General features: G+C 32.1%; 10 protein-coding genes across 10 annotated transcripts; 6 read left to right on the top strand and 4 right to left on the bottom strand.

Moving 5' to 3' along the window:
* Positions 1–56: 56 nt before the first annotated feature.
* On the bottom strand, positions 57–3,281 carry cgd7_1170 (protein containing ringfinger+4xC2H2+littlefinger domains; the record flags this gene model as incomplete). Its single annotated transcript, XM_628300.1, has 1 exon — positions 57–3,281. One exon carries the CDS (start codon positions 3,279–3,281, stop codon positions 57–59), a length of 3,225 nt encoding a protein of 1,074 aa, XP_628302.1.
* Positions 3,282–3,596: 315 nt separating this feature from the next.
* Positions 3,597–4,280, top strand: cgd7_1180 (conserved hypothetical protein; the record flags this gene model as incomplete). The annotated part of the gene is made up of 1 exon (XM_628301.1): positions 3,597–4,280. One exon carries the CDS (start codon positions 3,597–3,599, stop codon positions 4,278–4,280), a length of 684 nt encoding a protein of 227 aa, XP_628303.1.
* Positions 4,281–4,837: 557 nt separating this feature from the next.
* On the top strand, positions 4,838–7,321 carry cgd7_1190 (Ser/Thr protein kinase; the record flags this gene model as incomplete). The annotated part of the gene is made up of 1 exon (XM_628302.1): positions 4,838–7,321. One exon carries the CDS (start codon positions 4,838–4,840, stop codon positions 7,319–7,321), a length of 2,484 nt encoding a protein of 827 aa, XP_628304.1.
* A 139-nt stretch (positions 7,322–7,460) lies between these two features.
* Positions 7,461–10,502, bottom strand: cgd7_1200 (cyclin; the record flags this gene model as incomplete). Its single annotated transcript, XM_628303.1, has 1 exon — positions 7,461–10,502. One exon carries the CDS (start codon positions 10,500–10,502, stop codon positions 7,461–7,463), a length of 3,042 nt encoding a protein of 1,013 aa, XP_628305.1.
* Positions 10,503–11,414: 912 nt separating this feature from the next.
* cgd7_1210 (hypothetical protein containing a signal peptide) lies at positions 11,415–12,026 on the bottom strand (the record flags this gene model as incomplete). The annotated part of the gene is made up of 1 exon (XM_628304.1): positions 11,415–12,026. The coding sequence occupies one exon, from the start codon at positions 12,024–12,026 to the stop codon at positions 11,415–11,417; it is 612 nt and encodes a 203-aa protein (XP_628306.1).
* Positions 12,027–12,242: 216 nt separating this feature from the next.
* On the bottom strand, positions 12,243–14,030 carry cgd7_1220 (hypothetical protein containing a signal peptide; the record flags this gene model as incomplete). The annotated part of the gene is made up of 1 exon (XM_628305.1): positions 12,243–14,030. The coding sequence occupies one exon, from the start codon at positions 14,028–14,030 to the stop codon at positions 12,243–12,245; it is 1,788 nt and encodes a 595-aa protein (XP_628307.1).
* Positions 14,031–14,277: 247 nt separating this feature from the next.
* cgd7_1230 (hypothetical protein) lies at positions 14,278–15,651 on the top strand (the record flags this gene model as incomplete). The annotated part of the gene is made up of 1 exon (XM_628306.1): positions 14,278–15,651. The coding sequence occupies one exon, from the start codon at positions 14,278–14,280 to the stop codon at positions 15,649–15,651; it is 1,374 nt and encodes a 457-aa protein (XP_628308.1).
* Positions 15,652–15,919: 268 nt separating this feature from the next.
* cgd7_1240 (hypothetical protein, transmembrane domain near N-terminus) lies at positions 15,920–16,906 on the top strand (the record flags this gene model as incomplete). The annotated part of the gene is made up of 1 exon (XM_628307.1): positions 15,920–16,906. One exon carries the CDS (start codon positions 15,920–15,922, stop codon positions 16,904–16,906), a length of 987 nt encoding a protein of 328 aa, XP_628309.1.
* A 117-nt stretch (positions 16,907–17,023) lies between these two features.
* cgd7_1250 (hypothetical protein) lies at positions 17,024–17,329 on the top strand (the record flags this gene model as incomplete). The annotated part of the gene is made up of 1 exon (XM_628308.1): positions 17,024–17,329. The coding sequence occupies one exon, from the start codon at positions 17,024–17,026 to the stop codon at positions 17,327–17,329; it is 306 nt and encodes a 101-aa protein (XP_628310.1).
* A 248-nt stretch (positions 17,330–17,577) lies between these two features.
* On the top strand, positions 17,578–20,706 carry cgd7_1260 (calcium/calmodulin dependent protein kinase with an EF hand N-terminal to the kinase domain and 4 calmodulin like EF hands at the C-terminus; the record flags this gene model as incomplete). The annotated part of the gene is made up of 1 exon (XM_628309.1): positions 17,578–20,706. A coding segment is annotated over one exon (3,129 nt), but the record flags the coding sequence as incomplete, so codon positions are not given.
* Between the last annotated feature and the right edge of the window lie 32 nt (positions 20,707–20,738).

Genomic DNA, 20,738 nt, shown 5'->3' on the forward strand with positions numbered 1-20,738 from the left:
ATCTAGGAAGACAATTATATTACATAAAGAGAACTGAGAGAAAAAACTAAACAATTCTATTTCCGAGTGCTACAGATTTGGCATCTATTTCTAGTGCCTGAATTAACGTGTGTGCAAAGTATACAGACCCATTTAGGCGGGTTTTCTGGTTTCATGCGAGCTTTTCCTTTGTTTTCACCTTTACTAATAAGTTCAGGAAACTCAAAAATTCCTTTAGGCTTTGATTCATTTTCATTAGCCGGTTTGGCCGTAGATTCTTTTGATTTTAAAGCTTGAGCATAGTTTGCTGTCTTTCCGATTGAATTCGGTTTATTGGTTGTGGGCTGGTAGGAAGAGGATGTTGCAGAGGAAGAGGATACAGTAGTAGAGGAAAACGAGGTACCAGATTGAATTGGTGAGGACGAGGCTATCACAGTTTTTGGAGCAGAACTGTTTGAGCTCAAATAAGTTTTAGAAGTCCAATTTCCAGAAGTGTTAATTTTAAGTGAATTCAAAGATGTCAGAGAAGGTGCCAAAGATTTTGAATGGGATATAACTCCAGAGTGAGCATTCACAGTTTTTGGAGCAGACTCAGATGAATTTTCTTCCTTGTTTTTCTCGTATAACTCTTCTTTCTGCTTCTCTAAAAGAAGGAAGTTCGGATCATTTAAAGTTTTAATGCAAGCTTTACAGTATATAAGAATGATCTCAACATCGTAGAGACAAATCTTGTTGAATGCTTTAGTACAGATATTAAGCCATTGCCTGTGCGCCAAAGACTCAGTAATTGTACTTGGAGTTTGGGAATCTTCTGGAAATGTTGTAGTATTCATAGCTAGCCTATAGAATGGAGCTCTAAGTCCTAGAATTCGTTCTATAGTGTTTGCTGAAGAAACTAAGCTGCTAGTATGTTGGTATAGAGAAGATAGAGCATTGATTTCAGTTGAGGTTTGTGATCCAATCAAGATTTTAAATTTATCAAAGATCTTTTCTTTATCTGATGCCTCTGGCAAAAATTCTGAAAATTGAGAAAGAGAGATTTTTGAAAAACAAGCTGTGAGAAACGAGTTTAGGGATTCCAAAAAGGTAACTTTTTGAGAAATAAGCATTTCATCTGGTTTAATGAGCTTCTCAAATGAAATGAACTTTTGTTTTATTTGCTTCTTATTAATATTTTCCTGTATTTGATTCTCTGTATTTTCTTGAGGATGAATTTTTAGCCTTTCTATCTCTATTGAGCTCTGTAAATTCCCAAAAGAGAATCTTGGAAAACTTGTATTGGAAATAATTGTAATGTTTTTCTCTTGGATGTCATCTTTAAGGCTTGTTAAAGCTTTAATTAATTCCCTTCTATTCTCTATATTAGGGAGTCCTAAAATTAATGCAATTAATATCATTGAAATTACATCTGAGTATAATAAGGACCAATTTGCTTCTTCTGCAAGGATTCTATCCACAAGTTGAGCAGGAATTCTCTTATATGTTCCAGATCTCTCTTTAAGAGTATCTTCAAAGATAGTTATTGGCTCAGGAATTGGTGAGAAGAAGATCTTAAAAGAGCTTGGAGAGGTTGCAATACTTTTGAATTGTTTCTTTACGCCTTGAAGAATATTTGTATTATTAGAATGGTTATGAGAGCTTCCCCACAGAAGAGCTACCATTTCAATAATGAAACTTTTAGCAGAAATCTCTCTTTTAATATAAGTTGACCCAAGTTTCTGAATAATTCCAATCATTGTTTCATTTCTAGAAAAAAGATCATTTATCACTTGTAAGCTCCAGGAGCTGAAATCTCTACATTTCTCTTCAAGTCCAAGTTTGACCGTGATTTCATCTCCTACAACTTGAATACATTTGTTGAGATCGTGAATCAAAACAAGTCTCCAAAGTAGGGGTTTTTCTCGTTTAATCCTAGTTAGAATAGTATTACTAAGCTCATCCATGGCACATAAAGATGGAGTTGATATATCTATTGGATTACTTACACGTTGATTTGTTGTTTGAGATGAATTCAACTGATTTACTCTTCTTTGACTTTGTTGTCTATAACTATTCACAATTGGAACTGTGACATTTCCTCTTCTATTTACTGCAGAGTGATGAGTAGCTTTGTGGAATATCAATTCTGACTCATTCTCAAATACAATAAACATACAATTTTCGTGATCACATGGATAGTGTTTCTGTCTCCAGTGTTCCTTTAATGCCTGGTAATCTCTATAAACATATGTGATTTTGGGAAGCCTATTTTCACGAGTTAATGAGTTACTCTCTTGAGCTCCAACTCTATTAGTTGATTCTTCTTCATCATCTAATTCATCCACTCCTTCTTGATTATTCTCATTTAGATCAGTTTCTTCATTTCTAGAACTTTCAGAGAAAAGTCCTGATTGCCTAGAAAGCTCTTTTTCTTCACAAATCTGGCAAGAAAAGTGTTCATTCCTAACATGATCAGAAAAATCCTCTTTATCTAGACACCAAACCTTACAGATTGGACAAGAAATGTGGGGTAGTATTGGAGGCTTGAGGAACATTTCTCCCTTTTTTAAGTGACGAGAAAGATCTTTCACTCCATACAAATAATGTTCAGGTAATAACATAGTTTTCCTCTTCTCAATACATACATAACAGCACTTTACATGGTGATCTTGAAAAAGATGTTCACCCAAAGCTTTAGTATTCTTGTATGACTTTAAATTGTTATGGAGATCTTCAGAGTCTTTGGTAGGGAATTTAGGCCTACAGTTTGGAAACCAACACCTATACTCCAATATACGCTCAAATACCCATCTACAAGCAAAAGATTCATATATGACACCAATCTTTTCATCAATTAGAGACTTTGGGACTTGCTCCAATTTTGGATGACCCAAATTAGCTTCAATTATATTCATTCCCTCCTGCTTATCAGAATCCAAAGATCTGTCAGCAACTCCTTCAAGGGAATCATCTATTAAATACTCAAAATATCTTGGATTGGAAGTAAAGAATAAAGTTTCTATAGTATTCTTACAAAATGGACACTCCTTACTCTTTAACAAATACCTTAATCTAAGAGTACAACACCAACAAATAGCATGAAAACATTTAAGAGAAAAGTCAAGCCCAAAGACCACAAGATTGCTCATACATATCCCACATAACTTATCTTTAGAAGCCAAATTGTCTTTGTTTTTCCCGAATTTCCCTCCATATATCGTCTCCTTTTCATACTTATGATCCAAAATATTCGTATTAACCCATTGCTTAATGTCCTTTGCAAACAATCTGGGCTCAGTCCTTCCTTTTGGTTTTCCCTTCATTACATTTATTTTTCTTTTTGAAATTTGTTTTACCTTTAAACTTTTTACCCTAAAAAATTTGGGCGGGAAAACCCACGCTTAACAATTTTAGTGCTGCATTAATGTAAATAGAGATAGAATAAATGAGCCGAATAGATTTTTAATTGAGTTTCAAAATTTAGTATTTGGTCTTTGGAATAATTTAGTTTTAAGAAAGAATAAAGGCTAAAGTGAAGTAGCAGATATTTTTAAAAAGTTGAAATTGGCCAAAGGAAACTAAGTATTGAGATTTTGGTTGTCGGTACCACTCATTACAAAATAAAAACCGAATAATAGATGAATGTTCAGAGGATTAGTAATAAGGCTTCAGTTTTTCTGAACCACAAACACTTTCATCCAGGTAACTCAAAGAATAGAGAAAAGGTATGGTTAGCCGAAGAGAAGCTTAAAGAGGAGGAGAGAAAACAGGAGGAGCTTCTTAAGAAGAGGAAAAAGGAATGGGAGATTGAGGAACTCAGAAGAGATCTTAGGCAATCCAATAAGAAGGTAAAAAACCAATTAAAGGTTCAATCAGAGGTTGAGGAAGTTATCGATAAGAGTAAACAGCTACATGATGTGTTAGTTGATAAAGCAAGAGCTAACAAAAGTTGGGTCAAGTCAGAATTATATGAAGAGGATGTTTTTTTAGGAAATCATTCTTCTGTATGGGGATCATATTACGATCCAAATGTGAAAAAATGGGGATTCAAGTGTTGTAAAAACTTGAAAAGAAGTTCAGTTTGCTCAGCTTACAATAAATCTAAGTCTCAAATATCAAACTCTTCTTATAACACTTCAATTTCTGAGCTATTCAACTCAGATACAAAATATCAATCAAAATCGGATACCTCTGAACATAATATTAATAATAACGCTGGGCTTCTCTTGTTGAATCAAGGAAAACCATTTTCAAAACAACAAAAAGGAGTTTCTGAATTCCTTAATATACTTAAGCAATCCCAACCTAAATCATCAAACTAACTAATTTAATTCTCCAAATATGTTGATTCTACTATAAAATTATTAATTCTTTCAAAAATTATTTAAATCGCTTATTATTATACTGCTTTTGGAAATATATGCATGCGCATGCATGCATACATTACCAAACTTTCCTATACTCTACCAAATAACCCACTCTTTCAAACCAATTAATCTATTTTATACTCTTTCATCTGTCTAATCAAAACGTAAAAATTAAAATTCAAACAATTCTACACATCTACCTATTCTTATATTTTCGTAATGTTATCTTTTTATTTACATTTATTAGCTCAGGCGGCAACCTGGTACGGGTACCCGATGTCTACAGCATGCTTTATTCGTGAAAAAAATGCAGAGAATCTGGATAATATTTGACAAAAGAACTTGTTCAAAAAAGTCAAATATATCAGAAGGGAATGACTCATTAAAGTATAAAATATACAAAAAAACTTAGGAAATTCAAAATAGGGAATCTGAATGAATGAAAAGGAAAAATTAAAGTATAAGTTAGTTTAGGAAATTATATAAGGCAGAGGAAGATAGAAAAGTATCTAATGGATGATTTTTTGAATTATAAAAACTTAGAAAATGATTCAGTGGGAAAAGAGTTTCTAGCTAATCCTAGCCATTCAAGTTTTGATTTGGCAACTATTTCTACAATGACTTCATTACAGGGATTAGAAACATCTCTATTTCATGATCAATTCTCACCGATTTTAGGAATCAGTTCAAATACCTTGGATTCTCTTGGAAAGACTAAATCCAAAAGAATTATTACTGAAGATGTTACAATTAATTCTTCCAAGCAACAAGATAACCCAAATCAGAACCGTGATTCTGGTACAAAATTAAAGAATACTAATAGTATTAATACTTCAAGCATATCTGAAAAAAAGGATACCTCTATTAAGCCCAATTATCCATTTGAAAATGGAGTTCAAACTTTATATCAAATCGAGTCTAAATCTACAAAAAATCTTAAAAACCCTCTTCCACTTAAAGTTACTAAAATTAGAGTTAATGACTTAGAAATGAAAGTTATACCTTCTCTTAAGATTTCTACAGATAATCATCATAGAGAATTACCCACTGGATTTAAAAACTCTGATCACCTCGTCGATTTTTTTCTTGGAAAAGTCTTGAGATCTTCAAATTCTCTCTTTTATATTGAAAAAAAACTTCAACAAGCTTTATATGGAGCTGTATTCTTAGCATTCGAACTTGAAGAGTCTAAAAGAAATGAAAATGTTGAAAGAAAAGAGATTTCTCATTGTATTGGATCTGGTACTTCTGTATTCCTTCAAGATTATGATTTACCTTCTTTCATATTTGATCCTCATAAAAGTAAAGTTGCTATTAAGATCTCTAGTATGAGCCTTAGAAGACGAAAACCATCATTAAAAGAAAATATGGAAGCTGAAATTATTTATTCTGATACTATGACTGGACACAAAAATGTCTTAGAGTATTCTGAAATCTGGCAGGATTCATTTAAGAATATATATATTAAAATGGAATATGCTGAATATGAAGATCTATTTGAGGTAATGAGAAGAAGAAGACCTTTAACTGAAAATGAAGCAAGATGGCTTTTTAGCCAGATATTTAATGCTGTTATTAATCTTCACAATAAAAATATGGCATTAAGAGATCTTTCTCTTGAAAATATACTTATGTTTAATCAAGAACCTCATTTTTTTGATCTTTCTCAAGAGCATAATTTTATTGGGATCATTAAACCTGGAGATTCAATGATTATCCCAAAGATTACTGATCCTGGACAGGCTTGTAAGATTTTTCCAAAAGATAAAGATGAAGTTTCCAATATTTGGAAAGTTTATCAAAGACATCCTAGAGATAGTGGCTTTCAGCTTCAAAAAGTTGATTTTCTATTTGGTAAATCATTTAGACCTCCTGAAGCTTATGAGACAGGATCCTTATATGATCCCACAAAAGTTGATGTTTTTTGTTTAGGATGGATGCTTTTATTTACATTAACCAAGTATCAACCTTTTGAGACTTGTAGATTAATTACTGATAATCTTAATCAAAATCCTGTTAAGAATGAAGGATTTATTAATACACTCTTTGGCAAAATTATACCTGGGAATAATACAGACTATAAGATCACCAAAATTAATGGAAAATCATATATACACAAAGATCAAAATTGGTCTCTAATAGTAAATGGAAGAATTTTAGAACTATTTAGGAAGATTAAAGCAACAAATCTATCATCAGAAGCTCAAGATCTAATTGAAAATATGTTATTGCCTGATTATAAAGAGAGATTTTCAATGCAAAACGTGATAGCTCATCCTTGGCTTAAGATATCCAGTAATAAAGCCAGTAAATACTTTACACCTATAATGGCTTCCACACTATCTCCAATTAAATCTTACAAGAAGATGAACAAACAAATTAAGCAAAGTAGTAATATTGTAAATCCATCAAAATTCTTTGATAAAGTGGATAATAATAATGAGATAACAATCAAGAACAACATTAAAACAACCTTTGATGAGAGTAATTCTGTAGATTCTGCAAACTCACAGGCAAACATTTTAATTTCCAAAATCAATAATGATTATTTATGTTCTATGGTAAAGAGAACAAATGATAGATTAAATATGACAAGAGTAAATATATCAAGAAAAAAAGATTCTGAAATAGAATCTTTAATTAGAAATCTGAACTCGAACTCCATTTCAGATTCAAGACAGATAAATCCAAATTTCCCAGATAATGACATATTAAGCCAACTTTCAATAAGTCCTCTTCTGAGCAAAGTAACTAAAAATAAGGACGGATCCTTAGTGACGAAAAATCTTCCTCTATCTTCTTCCTCTTCCTCTTCCTCTTCCTCCCCCAAAAATGCGATCCAAGCAAAAATACCATCAAATTCAACTTCTAGATCTTCTCAAAATGTCAAGGTAAGAAAGAAGAACTTTGAATCCAACTTCATTTTTGATCTTTGGTCATTCTTAAACGGAGGTGGTGGGAATGGGAATACCCATGATCATATAATAATTAATTAGAATATAAGTAAATACTTGACAGACCTTTATTATATCTAGTTTAACTTAAATCTGTACTGATATTTATTTAATCCCCTCGTGTAAAAATGAATTCATACCAAACTCAAATCTTGATACAAATTATATATTCCGAATCTGCCTATCTTCTAAATGATAAACCAACTCCTGAAATAGGTAATGAGCCAATTTGAGTTCCTGGAGCCTTTATTGACGTTGAAGAAGAAACTACAGATGGTTTTTTTCCTTTCAAAAGATTACCAATAGGATTAATGAAACTATCCATAGAAAAAATGGATGATGATAAAGAAGTAGATCCATTTGAGTTATTTAACTGACTTAAAGTTGGTTTCAAACCAGTATTTGTTGAATTAGATGACGGACAGGGGCTTTGCATTCTAGATTTTCCACCAAAAAAACTACTTAATAAGCTTTCTCCAGTTGAACTTTTTTGTGAATGCACACTTTTACCCACCAAAGACATATTTCTAGTCAACCCAGCTCCTGTCCCTATTGTTTTCCCAAAAAAGCCACTACTAATTGAGGGGTTACTGTTTTGTGCTGGAATATTTCTAACCTGACTGGCACCTCTACCCACAGAGTGGCGCCCAAGTGTAGCATGCATGTTGGCGGTCAAACGGTCAGAAACATGAGATGGATTATGGAGAGAGTTCTGAGGAATATGAAAAGATGAGGAATTAGGGGCCCATGGCATTGAGGAGGGAAGAGTTGGTTTTTTTTCAGGTAAATGATTAGAACTTGAGATTCCATTTTTAACAGTTTGGGGGTATGCATTAGATGCCAAATTTTGACGAAGAGATGGATGGTTGACATTATAAGCTCTATCTGTAGATAATGACCTCAAATTATATTCCCCATGGGTTAGAGGAGGTTTCTTTTCAATTCCAGAATTAGGTTTAGTTGCTGAGGTGAAGGGGGAATTGGAGACACCAATTGAACTTAGTAGGGGAGATTTTTGTTTATTTTCGGATAGCTGAGAAAATACAGGATTACTCTTTGGGGGCATAGAGAAGTTTCTTTTGGTAGAATTATTTTGGTGGGAGTATTCTTGGAGTTTGTTTTGCTGGTTGAAATGGTGGTTTGAGTTTGGGTCAATTTTTTGAGGTTGAGCAGGCGATGTTGGAGACTGGTCAAACAATGCAGACTTAGGCTCAATGTTGTTCAAGTTATTAGTAGGATTGATTTGATTTAAGTTAGCTGAGGAAATATTAGATCTTTGATCGCCATTTTCATTAATTTGATTAGATTGTGGAGAAGATAAGCCGAAAGTTCTTGTAATAGACGAGAATGCGGAAGATACCTTATTTCTAGCCATAGAAAAGAAGCCTGCACTTTCTCCTTCTCCTCTTCCTCCTCTTATGAGTTGAGGAACATGTGGAGGACGCGAAAGCTGCTGCAGATTATTTTGATTTGCTTGGAAGTTAGCAGGATTTAATCTGGAGTGTTCGGAGCTGGATCTTTTTATGGAGTTACTTTGACGAGAGTGGTTATTTAGTTTTTTCTCAAAAATATTAAGATTTGAATTCATACTAGTATTAATTTGAGAAGGATTAGGTTGTTTTAATTTAGATAAACAGCTTGTATCCCTTCCACGTTCATTTGATAACGAAACACCGAAATAATTAAAGTTGCTAACAGTACTGGAATTAACATCAGGAGTAGTGGATCTGGCATGGCTTCCAATGGATGGGAGATTTTCACTAGTATAGCTTCTTCCTGATGTCGAAGCTTTTGAACTAGGAGTTTGGCCCATAGTTGAAAGTATAGGATATTTCTGCGTTTTATTCGTAAAATCTGATTTAGGACTTGTAAGGTTTGCAATGTGATTCAAACTTAGACTGGATCCGTGAGCAAAATTGTTATGATTTTGATTAATATTCATTTGGTTCCTAGCAGGACTGTAAAATGATCTGTTGTTTAACGCTGATGATCCTCCTGTAAGAGTTATTGTTGGAACTGAAGGTCTTTTCATATTCGAGCTCAAATGACTAATTTGATGTTGATGAGTTCCATTTAAGTTTATAGGAGCACCTATCTGGTTTCTCATTGCATTTGATGTTGAAGCTGTAGTAGTAGCATTAGTATTCATATTCAGATTGTTAAAAAAAGCGGAACTTGCGGATTGAGCATTAAATGAAAGATGATTAGGGTGAAGCGACACTCTTCTTTGTAGTTGTGGTTGTTGTAACATTGAAGGTGGCATTCTTGGATTTTGATTGTTAAAAAATAATGGAGATTCTGATTTTTTGGGATAATTATTAATGTTTTGGTTAAACTTTTGACTAATTTTCTGTTTATTTATATTTATCAGGTCAGAAGAATATACACTATTCATCATGTTCTTATTCTCCAATTTCTCTTCTGCACAAGTATCTTGTTTTGCTTGAGTATTTGGGTCATGGATTCCCTCGTAACAATATGATTGGTAAGTTTCTGAGCTTATAACTCTTTGAATCAATTCTGGATCTAATTTTGAATCGACAATCTTTGAAATAAAACTCTTAATTGTATCAAGCTTAAAAGTTATTTTCCAATCCAACTCCTCACAGAAAATCAGCTCCAAATATTTTAAAGACTTTGGAGAGATAAAGCCTATTGTTCTTGCTAAATCTCCACTCTTCGCACAACTATCGTCCCATAACTTATCTGATAGTATTAAAGATGTTATAAAAATTGGTCTCCAATTATGTTGACATATAGGTATTTTAATTTTCTCCACAAATTTTACCATATTAATGACAGATAATACAAAGCTTGAAACATTGAACCCCCCAAGATGTAAAACACTTAGTACAAATCCAAATAATTCCTGGATACTCACTTTAGGAGTTTTTCCAAATCGAAATAATTCACTCAAATCTCTATTTTCACTCTCAGAATATAAAGGATTCTCCAGAATAAATTGACCTTCCATAGATTCATCATTTAATTTTGGTAAATTTGGGGGTAAATTATGTTTGTTCTTGTAGTATAACAATGGCTCAAAAAAACATTCAAAAATACAAAACATGCTTTGATTATTCAACCTCTTTTGTAAATCTTCATCTGAAATGTCCTCAATCAACCCATTCAAACTCAGCAAGCTTCCACAAATTATTTTAGCCAGATTGCTTTCCCATTCATGAGAGCTTATCTCATTATGTGAGTCCTCCAATTCCGTCATTCTAGATCCTCCTCACTTCTTTATCCTATCTTAATTCTATCTTCTAAAAAATTTACGATTATAGGCTCTCTCTGATTTCATACATTAATTCAATTATTTATATACCTATATATATATATATATATATATATATATATGTATACATATATATATTTTATACCTTTTTTTCTTGAAAATCTTGATATAGATAAGCATGCTTTTATGTTAGCTGTCTTTTCAAGTGGCGGGCCACGTAATGCCTCAATTTTTTCACTTAGTCTTCTTCACCACATTAAATAATAAAATTAATATATCAGTTTAGTCAAGATTAAAGTAACAAGCAAGCCATCTAAAAGCTCACGCAATGTTTCCATATTTCATCTTCCTCGTTTAGCTTTCTATTTCGTTTCCCAAATGTACTATTTTAAGCATAAAACCCCTCTTTTAGGATGCACACAAAGAATAAATGTGCAAATGTTTGCTTACTCCTTGATTTGTAACAAAACCACATAAAGACTTAGCTTATCTATGAATTCCACTTTTCTGATTCTTAATATATTTTAACTAAAAAATAAAAAAAGAAATGAAAGCAAAGCAAACTTTGTTTGAATAATTAAATGATTGCATGCATCCCCAAACTTTGTTTATTAAGTAAGAAAGCCAATATACACATAATCAAATTCAAAATACTTGCAGTTTTGCATGTGTACATGCAAATACATGCAATACATAGTGGTAAAGGAAAGTAGACATCTATACATGCAGAAAAAGTTGTTAATCAAGGATTAAAAGAGCTAGATAGAAATGTTACTTGCTTAGATTTCATGGAATATAGTAATATTCAGAGGAAAAGTCTCCTCCCTTCTGATAGTTTTGAATGAACAATTTCTTCAATGCTGATGTTGGTAATAAACTCGAATACAATAGGATTTATTAGATTTGAGGGAGATTGCAGTGTTTGTATTGCTTAACGCTTTGTACAAACTTAAGAATCTCCCGAATTACTTCCAAGAAATCTTCGTCAACATCTTTTTCTGCTTCCTTGATTAACTTCTCTAATTCTTCTTCTACTGATTCCAAGCATTTAATACAGCTTGAAATATCAACCAAACAACTTTCAAGACATTGTAGTAATTTCAGAAGGATTTTCTTGAGTTTAGAATACAGAATTTTTATTTCTGGAGATAATTCTTTCTCCAAATCTTCCAATCTTTGAAGGAATCTTTTCAGTTTCGTAATAGAGGCGGTTATTACAATCTCTTGTTTGGGAGTTAAATTACATTTTTTACAAACTACTGGAGGGGGAAGAGATGGCGGTGGTGGTGGTGGTGGTGGTTGCGACGTTAAAGCAGCTTCTGAAGCCCCTGAATTGCTTTCCGAACCTTTCTTGTCATCGCTTTCAGAATTACTGTTCAAATCCTGATTACCACTTTTTACCCTGATTTTCAAGAATGAATTTCCAGCGATCTGAACATCAGCTGAGAAACCTAAGAAGTGGTTTAGAAACACAAAAAAAATAGATACAATAATTAAGCAGAATTTCATCTTTATGAAATCATCAAAATAGAAACAACAAACAACGAAGATCTAAAAATTTTGGCGGGGAAGCATGCGCATGTAAGGCCCAATGCAATTACATGTGAAACATATTTTTGTATAATTGATGAAAAAAGAACATATGGTAAATAAAAATTATTCCAGAATCTTGTTCTGGGAGAGTGGGAGCATTAAGTTACATGTTTTTGAGATATAAGTATGATTTCAATTTTTTTCTGTTTCATTAAATAGTGGTTTTCGAGCTCTCCAATTTAAAATCTCAATAGGAATAAAATCAGTAAGCATCTTGTAATCATAGATTTTATTATGTTCAACTCTCTCATTATTCTCTGTACGGTTAATAAATTCAGCTTCTAAAGCTGCAAGGTGATTTACTGCTCTTGTTAGTCTTTTGTTTGCAATATATTCATCTTCAGTAAATCCATATCTATCCATAAACCTGTCCAAGTAACCAGGTTTGTAATCAAATGTAGAAGTATCTTCAGAATCTGGCTTGTCATTGAAATGTTTAATTCGGTTATCTATAATGTTATTATTGGTTGTATTTGAAGTGTTTGTAGTATTGGTGGTATTTGAATGAAAAATTCCACAACTAACTAAATGATTAAAGAATTCCTCATTTTCTTCAGTTTTGTCAGTGCTTTCTGGCCAATCAACATAATTAATATTAAATTTTTTCTTTATATAAGTAGAATCATTTTTGTGATAATCATAATTTATTTTTAGGTCAGCCAATTTTTGTAAAAGTTTAAAGCTTAAATCCAATTGATTCTTAGAACAGTGAAATAGTTCCTCAAATACAGATTTGGATTCATATAACTGAATACATCTAAGAGTTGATTTAATATATTGCATAAATATAATTTTAAGATCTATATCCTTGTTGAGATCCTTTAAAGATAGGTCAATAAATTTCAAAGGTCCTCCCAATTTCCTTTCAATCTGAATGGACACATCTGTTGGAATCTCTGGTTCTCTATCAAGAACTCCTCTTGACCTCCGACGCTTAAGGTTCTCATCTTTATTTTGTTTAATTGGCATTTCATTAGATTTTAAGCCTTTACTCATTAAATTTTGATTATTCATTGATTTGATGTCTAAAAATTCTTTAGACTTTATGAAATCAGGAGTACTAAATTGATTTGTAGGTGAAGTATCATCAATATACTTATCAACACTAAGTAAGCTGCCATCATCTTTATGATTACCAATTAACTTTTCAAAACTAAAAAAGTCACCACTGAGTTTATTATTATAACTTAACTTTTCCAATGCTGGAATATTCTTGTATGAATTCTTTATTTGACGGCCTTTATTTCCAAGTCTATTTTGCTTTCTATTATTTTCTCTATCATTAATAGATTTTGTTAGCTTGAATGGAAGATCACTAAATTCGAAACCTAAATTTAAATTATTGATAATGTCTTTATTCAGCTTCTTCTGAGTTGGAATTGGTAAATAAATAGGTTCTGAATCTTCATATGTATCAATTTGGAAGTCAATTCCTCTATCTCCCGAATAATCTCTTCCTGTTATTAAGAATAAAGAATTTAAATCGTAATTATTAGCTCCTCGAGTTTTATAGTTGGTGATATGATCTTTTCTATATGTAAAGATTGGAGCAGATTTAAGGTTATTCTCCCAATCATCTTTAGCCATTTTCATGCTATTCAGAGCATATCTATAATAGTCCTCAGCAATTCTATATTCACTTGAATTAGGATGGGCGCCTAAAATTCGCATTTCAGAAAGTTTCTTTTGTGCCATAAAGTAGGTAAATATTGACACTTGTAAAGCCTCTCTAGACTTTCTGACCAATTCAGACCCTCTCTCTATGTCTAATCTTGTGTAATCATCTCGGATTTTAGCAAAAGAATGTTTATACTGAATGGATTTGCCATGACTGGGTACATTTGAATTGAAAAGTATTGCCAAAATTATAAATAATAATAAAGGAAGTATATGGCAAAAAATGTATTTGTAGCTATTCATTACTTTTCTAGTTACTATTTAACTCCATAATGAATTTTTTTCTTTAATTAAAAAATCAACATTGACTATTATTTGTTAATTGGCGCCAGTTTTTTTACATACTGCCGGTAAAATAATTTTTGTATCATAATAAAGAAAAAAACTGAAATAGTTTGGCGCCACATGGCACAAATTGACCAGCCATCATAATAATCAAAAGAGAGGCAAAAAAAAAATTGGAAGGGTTGAAGCTGGAAAATAAGAAGTGATGCATTTGAAGGAGTTTATATTGAGCTTGGATGATGTGAGAGCATTGGTTGAAAGAAAGCTTGAAAGAAATAGAGAGTTTAAGCCAAAAATAAGCTTTATTAAGCATTTAGCTTCTTATTCTGTAACGATACCATCATTAACAAAAATAAGCGATGAAGCTCTAAAGATAGCAAAGAAAGATGGGAATGAAAAAGCAATATATATGGACACTATTATAGTGCCAGCACTTCCTAGATCATTAAAGAGAGAGGATAATTTGAGTAGTTTGCAGTGTAGATTTTCTTACTCTCAAAAGCCATGCTCAATTTCTCCAACAACGCATTATGATTTATTGAGCAATATTTTTGGTTACGAAAATTCTCAGGACGCTAATATTTTTGCAGATAGATTTTGTTTAAGAAGACTAATAGACTTCTCACTTGGTTCTATAAGCTCAGAAAATGCAGATATTATGGTTTCAACCAAGTTGAGAATTGATGATAATGGGGAGCTAGAAAGAATTTCTCCGATAAAAATGCTTCCAATTAATATAACTGAGGGATTTCCAAGTGTCGGATTTCAATTTGAGACTTATTTAACACGAAGTGAAATAGGTCTGGGATTAAATCCAGATGCAACCTTAAAGATGGCAGATTCTTGTTTTGTTGTGGATGAAATATCATTTGGAGATTTGAGGTTAATAAGAAGGTGTGAAATTGATGCAGTAAGTAAACGTCATGTATATGGAGATTCTAAAGAAAGAAGTAAACAAGAAGAATATAAAAATAGTTTGTGCCATAAGAGTTGGGAGCAAAAGATTTATAATACGGATACAGAATTTATGGAAAGGAGAATGAGCCCTCCTTGTAGAGTGTTTTTGTCTGATAATTTTAAATCTTCAAAATTGTCCCCTGAAAATAGGGTTGAAATTAAATCTATTTCATGTAGAAATACTCACAATTTTTCTTGGGTTTCAGTATATTTTCAGATGCTCATTGGCTCCACCCCAATTTTGATCAGGGGTTGTCATAATAGAGGATTCTTTACACAAAGGTCTATAACATCTTTTAATTTAGACCAGGTTAAAGAATTTTCAGAAAAGGAGTTAACTGCACGCAAGATACCTAATTTAGATTTCTCAGAATCAAATTGGGATACAATTACATCAGCTATTGCATTTTCAGAGGCGATACTTACGTATATTTCCAATGATTTATTGGAATTGATTGGTTCATATTTATTTAAGGAAAATGGCCCTGGTGACCATTTTGTTAACTTTACCATTAAAAAGAAAGAAAACAATATAATTTTTCAAATATTAAATCCAAACGAAAATTTACCAAATATTGCTGGCCCAATTAATTATTGGAATGATTATCTCTCTAACAAATAATTAAAATGCCACGTCATTTTAAACATTTTTGCATGTACTGCGCATGCAAACATTATTTATTAAACACGTAATGTGGGGATGGGAAAAATTGCATGCATGTCAAAAAAACTGTAATAAAAATCATCCCAGACCTCATAGGTTTTTGAAAAGATTAAATTAGTAATTTTATGTTAGTAGAAAACTTCTATATATTTTTATTTATTTATTAATTATTATTCTTTCATAAATAATTTTGAAAAAATTGTTAAGTTAGTTAAATGATAATATCATGAATATTGAAGATAAGTCAGGAAATAAACTTAAGAAGAAAATAAATATTTTATTTGAAAGATTATTTTCAAATGATGGGATTTCTCATATATATTTGTTACTAGTAATCATTCTATTGGTAAATTTGGGAATTGGATTATTTTTCTGTGGCCGTAATTTGAACAAACAAAGTGAGTTAATTTCAAGTTCTATATTTGATATAAACATTAATTTTCCAAAGGGGGATAAGGATACAAATAATAATAACTCAGTTTATGTGCCAAGGGATGAAATTTTGAACCAAAATAAACCTCAAGATTCCAAAAGTACAACTACTACAACTACAACCAAAAAGGTTTCTACTGTTATAACTGCTAGTACAACAACTACAACAACTAAGGTTGATACAAAAAATTACAATGTTCAAAGCCCAACAGATAATTCTATTCCAACTTGTCTATATTCAAGCAAATTTCCTACAAAATATGATTTAAATGGTCTATTATTTTGGAATGTTTCTTCTGATACGTATATATATTGGGGATATCAGAACAAAACAGGAACTGTATATATTTTGGGAAACAATAAACAAATAAATAGTTCAGTACAACTAACTGATAATATATCAAGTAAATCAGATCTTGATCAACCAAAATTAATTGAGTTTAAAGAATCAAATATTGTAGATTCAAAAGTAAAGATCGGGCAGGTGGCAAGTAGTAAGGTTATTGCAATTGGTGAAAGAATTCTGCCTCCATACTGGTATATGAATTGGGTAGAACAAACCTCAACAAGATCTAAAGAAAGATTCAAGCCACTTTTTCAGCCTTGTCTTGGAAGTTTATATACTTATAGCAACAAAAATTTGCAAGGATTCTTTCAAGATCAAGGTGTGGTTTATATGTGCGGTTTCAAGAGCTATACAGTAGAAAAAGACTTGATAGAGTTAAAAAATACTCCCTTTATCAAGTTAAAAACAAATATTCAAGGTAAGTTTACGAAATGAAATAAGAATTTTGTTATTTAAAAAAAAAAAAAAAAAAAAAAACCCTTTAATTCAATTTTTATAGATAATTATTTGAGTCTTGTGAAGAGCAGATCTAAAAATAGAATCTATAGATTAATGATCATTAAATGTCAAGAAAAACAAGGAAATTATAAATATGTGGTAACATACTCTTCAAATATTAGTAGATCTATAAAAGAAGAAGATTGTGAAGAAAATCATGATTCTTGGCTAATGTATAAATCTGGGGGATCTTTGTTCACAGTTAGTAAGGAAGGCTCAGGAGACTGGCAGATGCGTACAGAAACTGGCAAATTTGAGTCTTTAACGGAGACAGGTGAATTAAAGAAAGAGCCGTGTTTTTCAAGTTGGTGGACTACTTATGGTGGTGTAACATCAAAACAATACGTACCATCAACATAGAAGAATAATAGAAGTTATGAACTACAAAAATTAAAAAGAAAGATAAACATAAGGAGAGAATTATTTAAATATTAATTTGTAGAATTCAAGGCTTAAATGAAAAATTTTAGGTATTTTACGGGTAATAGATAGATCACACAAAGCGTATAGTAATTTTGGCACACATAAAATAAATGGCAAATATAAGATCAGGAAGATAAAGGAACAATTGGGAAGAATAATATTAAAGAAGAGCAATTAAGAGTTGAAAAATGACAGTAGCTACCTCAAGCAGGAGGAATTCGAGGAGATCTAGCTTATCTTCAGAATCTAGCTTGACTAGCCATACATCCTCAACAAAGCCAAAAAACTCTTATATTCAAAAGAATTCCTCAGTATCAGGGGGTAATGGCACATCTCACAATTGTTATAGCCATAAAGGGAGATCTGGAAGTGGTTTTGGTTCCAGTTCTTCGTATGAAAATAGAGCCTATCTTGTATCGGGAGGAGGTTCTTGTATTGGGAATAATACTAGTATGGGTAATGCTAATGGAAGTTTATTAGCACCAAATGTTCAATTGGATAATTTACCCTCAGAGAGAGTGGGGAATGGTTCCCCTAATTGGGCACTAAGTGCAGATGTTTGCAGCTTAAAAGATTTTAAGGAACTCATAGAATGTAAAAATGAGCATGCAGAGTCTGTTTTAAGAAAGTATTCTGGTATTAAAAGTGTGAATGGTGGGAGAGGAATTAGACAGGTTCTAGCTTCAATTGTACGTGGATCGCGTACATCAAAGAATCGAAGTTCATCAGTAGATTCAGGATCGTGTGGGATGGTATCCTCTTCTACTTCAACAACAACATCTTCTGCAGCATTGGTTTCAAATTTGAATCGCAAAAATACAACTGGAGGAGATATAAATAATACGAGAATAAAGATTGAAGATAGCATTGATGGAAATGGTACTATTATTAATGATAATAATGGTAGCAGCACTAGCAATAGAGAATGTAATATATTAACAGGACAACCCATTCAAAAAGCAATTCTTACTCAGAGAGATATTATGGAATTAAGAGGAAAAATAGATAAAGTATTATCAACAGAAGATAGTTTTGTAAGATCAGCACTACAATCTTTTCAACAATTTGATTTTGATGGAGATGGAAACTTAACAATTGAAGAATTATTAGATTTATTAACAACATTAGGAGAACATTTGGCATTACCTCCAATAAATAGAAAAGTTGTTGCAAATGAAATAAGTATACGTTTGAATTCAAAGTTAACAGTTGATAGTAGTGCATCAGAGAGCAAAATGTTGATAAGTTTTCCATTCTTTCTCAAGTATTACTTAAGTGTATTAACAACAATTAGACAAAAACATTTCAGTTCTGTGAAAATTAATGGAGAATTACAACAGAATAAAGCAATACGTAAGCATTTAGTACATGAAGATGATATTAATGATTTATATACATTTCATTATCAGTTAGGAACAGGAACTTATGGAGAAGTATTTCTTGTAACTGAAAATTATACAAGACAAAGAAGAGTGTGTAAAATTGTGGATAAAGTCAAATGTCGTAGGAAATTGGATGAAATTGATCACGAGGTTGAAATTTTAAAGCAATTAGATCATCCTGGCCTTGTACATATTTACGAAGTTTACGAGGATAGACTAAATTTATATTTTATATTGGAATTTTGTGCTGGAGGGAATTTATTTCACTCTCTACAAGATGCAATTCAATCAGGATTTCGATTTTCTGAATTTCATGTTTCACGAATAATTCAACAAATACTCTTGGCAATACGTTATTTGCACTTGAAGAGGGTAGTACACAAGAATTTGAAGCCTCAGAATATACTCTTAACTAACTCTTTCGGGAGTGGAAATACCTCAGTTAAGCTCGTTGATTTTGGACTTGCTGAAATTTTTTCATCAGATGAAATAAATCTTCCAGAACTAACTACTTCAAATGTTTCTCCTTCACATTTCCATTCACCATTAAAATCCTTACCTCTCTCATCTTCCTCATCATCCTCCTATATAACCCAAGATCATATCAAAACCCATAATCAAGCTCAACCTCAAGCACAGATTCAAGGACATACACATAATACCTCCTTATCTTCTATTTCCAACCAAAATCGTGCATCTGAAGAAGGGTATTTGTTTGCTAGTGTGGACGAAGTCACCGGCATTCATAAGTCCAACTCAAGCCATAATTCAAGTCCAAGTTCAAACTCTAGCTTAGCTCAAAATCTTCACCAAGAAGAATCCTTAGCTTCATATCCAAAGTACTTGGATTTCACAGCCCCAGAGTTACTCAAAGGAGAAACTTTCTCCTATAGTCTTGACGTGTGGTCTGTTGGAGTTATCATGTATTCTGTCATTACTGGACGCCACCCATTTAGTGGCAGGTCACGAGCTGAAACTAGGCATAATATCTGCTTCGGAATTCCCGCCATTTCTGAAATTACATGCGTTTCAAATGCATGCAAGTCATTATTAGGAAAGTTACTTGAGAAAAATCCAAGAGAAAGAATAACAGTGGATGAAGCTTTAAGCCATGATTGGTTTTCTATTTCGCATTCCAGTTACTGCGAAGTTGATATAGGGATGCCTCTTTTAGCCCACTTGAAAGTTTATACAAGACAGTCAGACTTGAGACATATATTAATTCATATGTTATCCCATCAATTAGCACTAGATACAACTCAAATTAATATGGCAACCAGTGTTTTTAAATCTCTTGATACCGATAATGATGGAGTATTATCAATTTCAGAGTTAGGATCTGGCTTACAAAAATTAGGTATTTCATCCAGAGAATCGTCTATGATTATTAAAGCTATGGATATTGATGGTAATGGAATTATATCATATAGTGAATTTATCACAGCTTGTCATATTTGGAGACGAAATGAAATTAGACAGTTAAAATCTTTCTTTATGAAAATTGATCGAAATAATCAGGGAAAAATTACTAGAGAAGAATTTAAACAGTTGCTTAAGGCACAAAAATCTAAATTGCTCTCAAATATTACCAAAAGCTTTTCTTCTACTAATGATGTCAATTACAGAACAATTCTTCCTTCATCTAATCAAGGTGTATATACTGAATGGGATTCTGTTCTAGATGAAATTGATACTAATAGAGATGGTCTTATCGACTGGAAAGAATTCTGTACTTTTATTGTCGATTACTTTAATACTTCTAGGGAATCTTTGAGGGCATGTTACAACAATTCATCTATATCTAATATTTCTTCTACTTTTTCTATTGATCCTCCATCCGTTGCAGGGCTCTCAAGGAGAAGAGATTCTGGTATTTGCCCCGTTCAAGAAGCTAACCAGCACCCTCCCCCTCATCCAAGCCAACTAGATTAATTGAAAATTAATTATTTGTTTCTTCCCCATTT

The sequence above is a fragment of the Cryptosporidium parvum genome, chromosome 7, assembly GCF_000165345.1.
Source record: "Cryptosporidium parvum Iowa II chromosome 7, whole genome shotgun sequence".
NCBI lineage: Eukaryota > Apicomplexa > Conoidasida > Eucoccidiorida > Cryptosporidiidae > Cryptosporidium > Cryptosporidium parvum.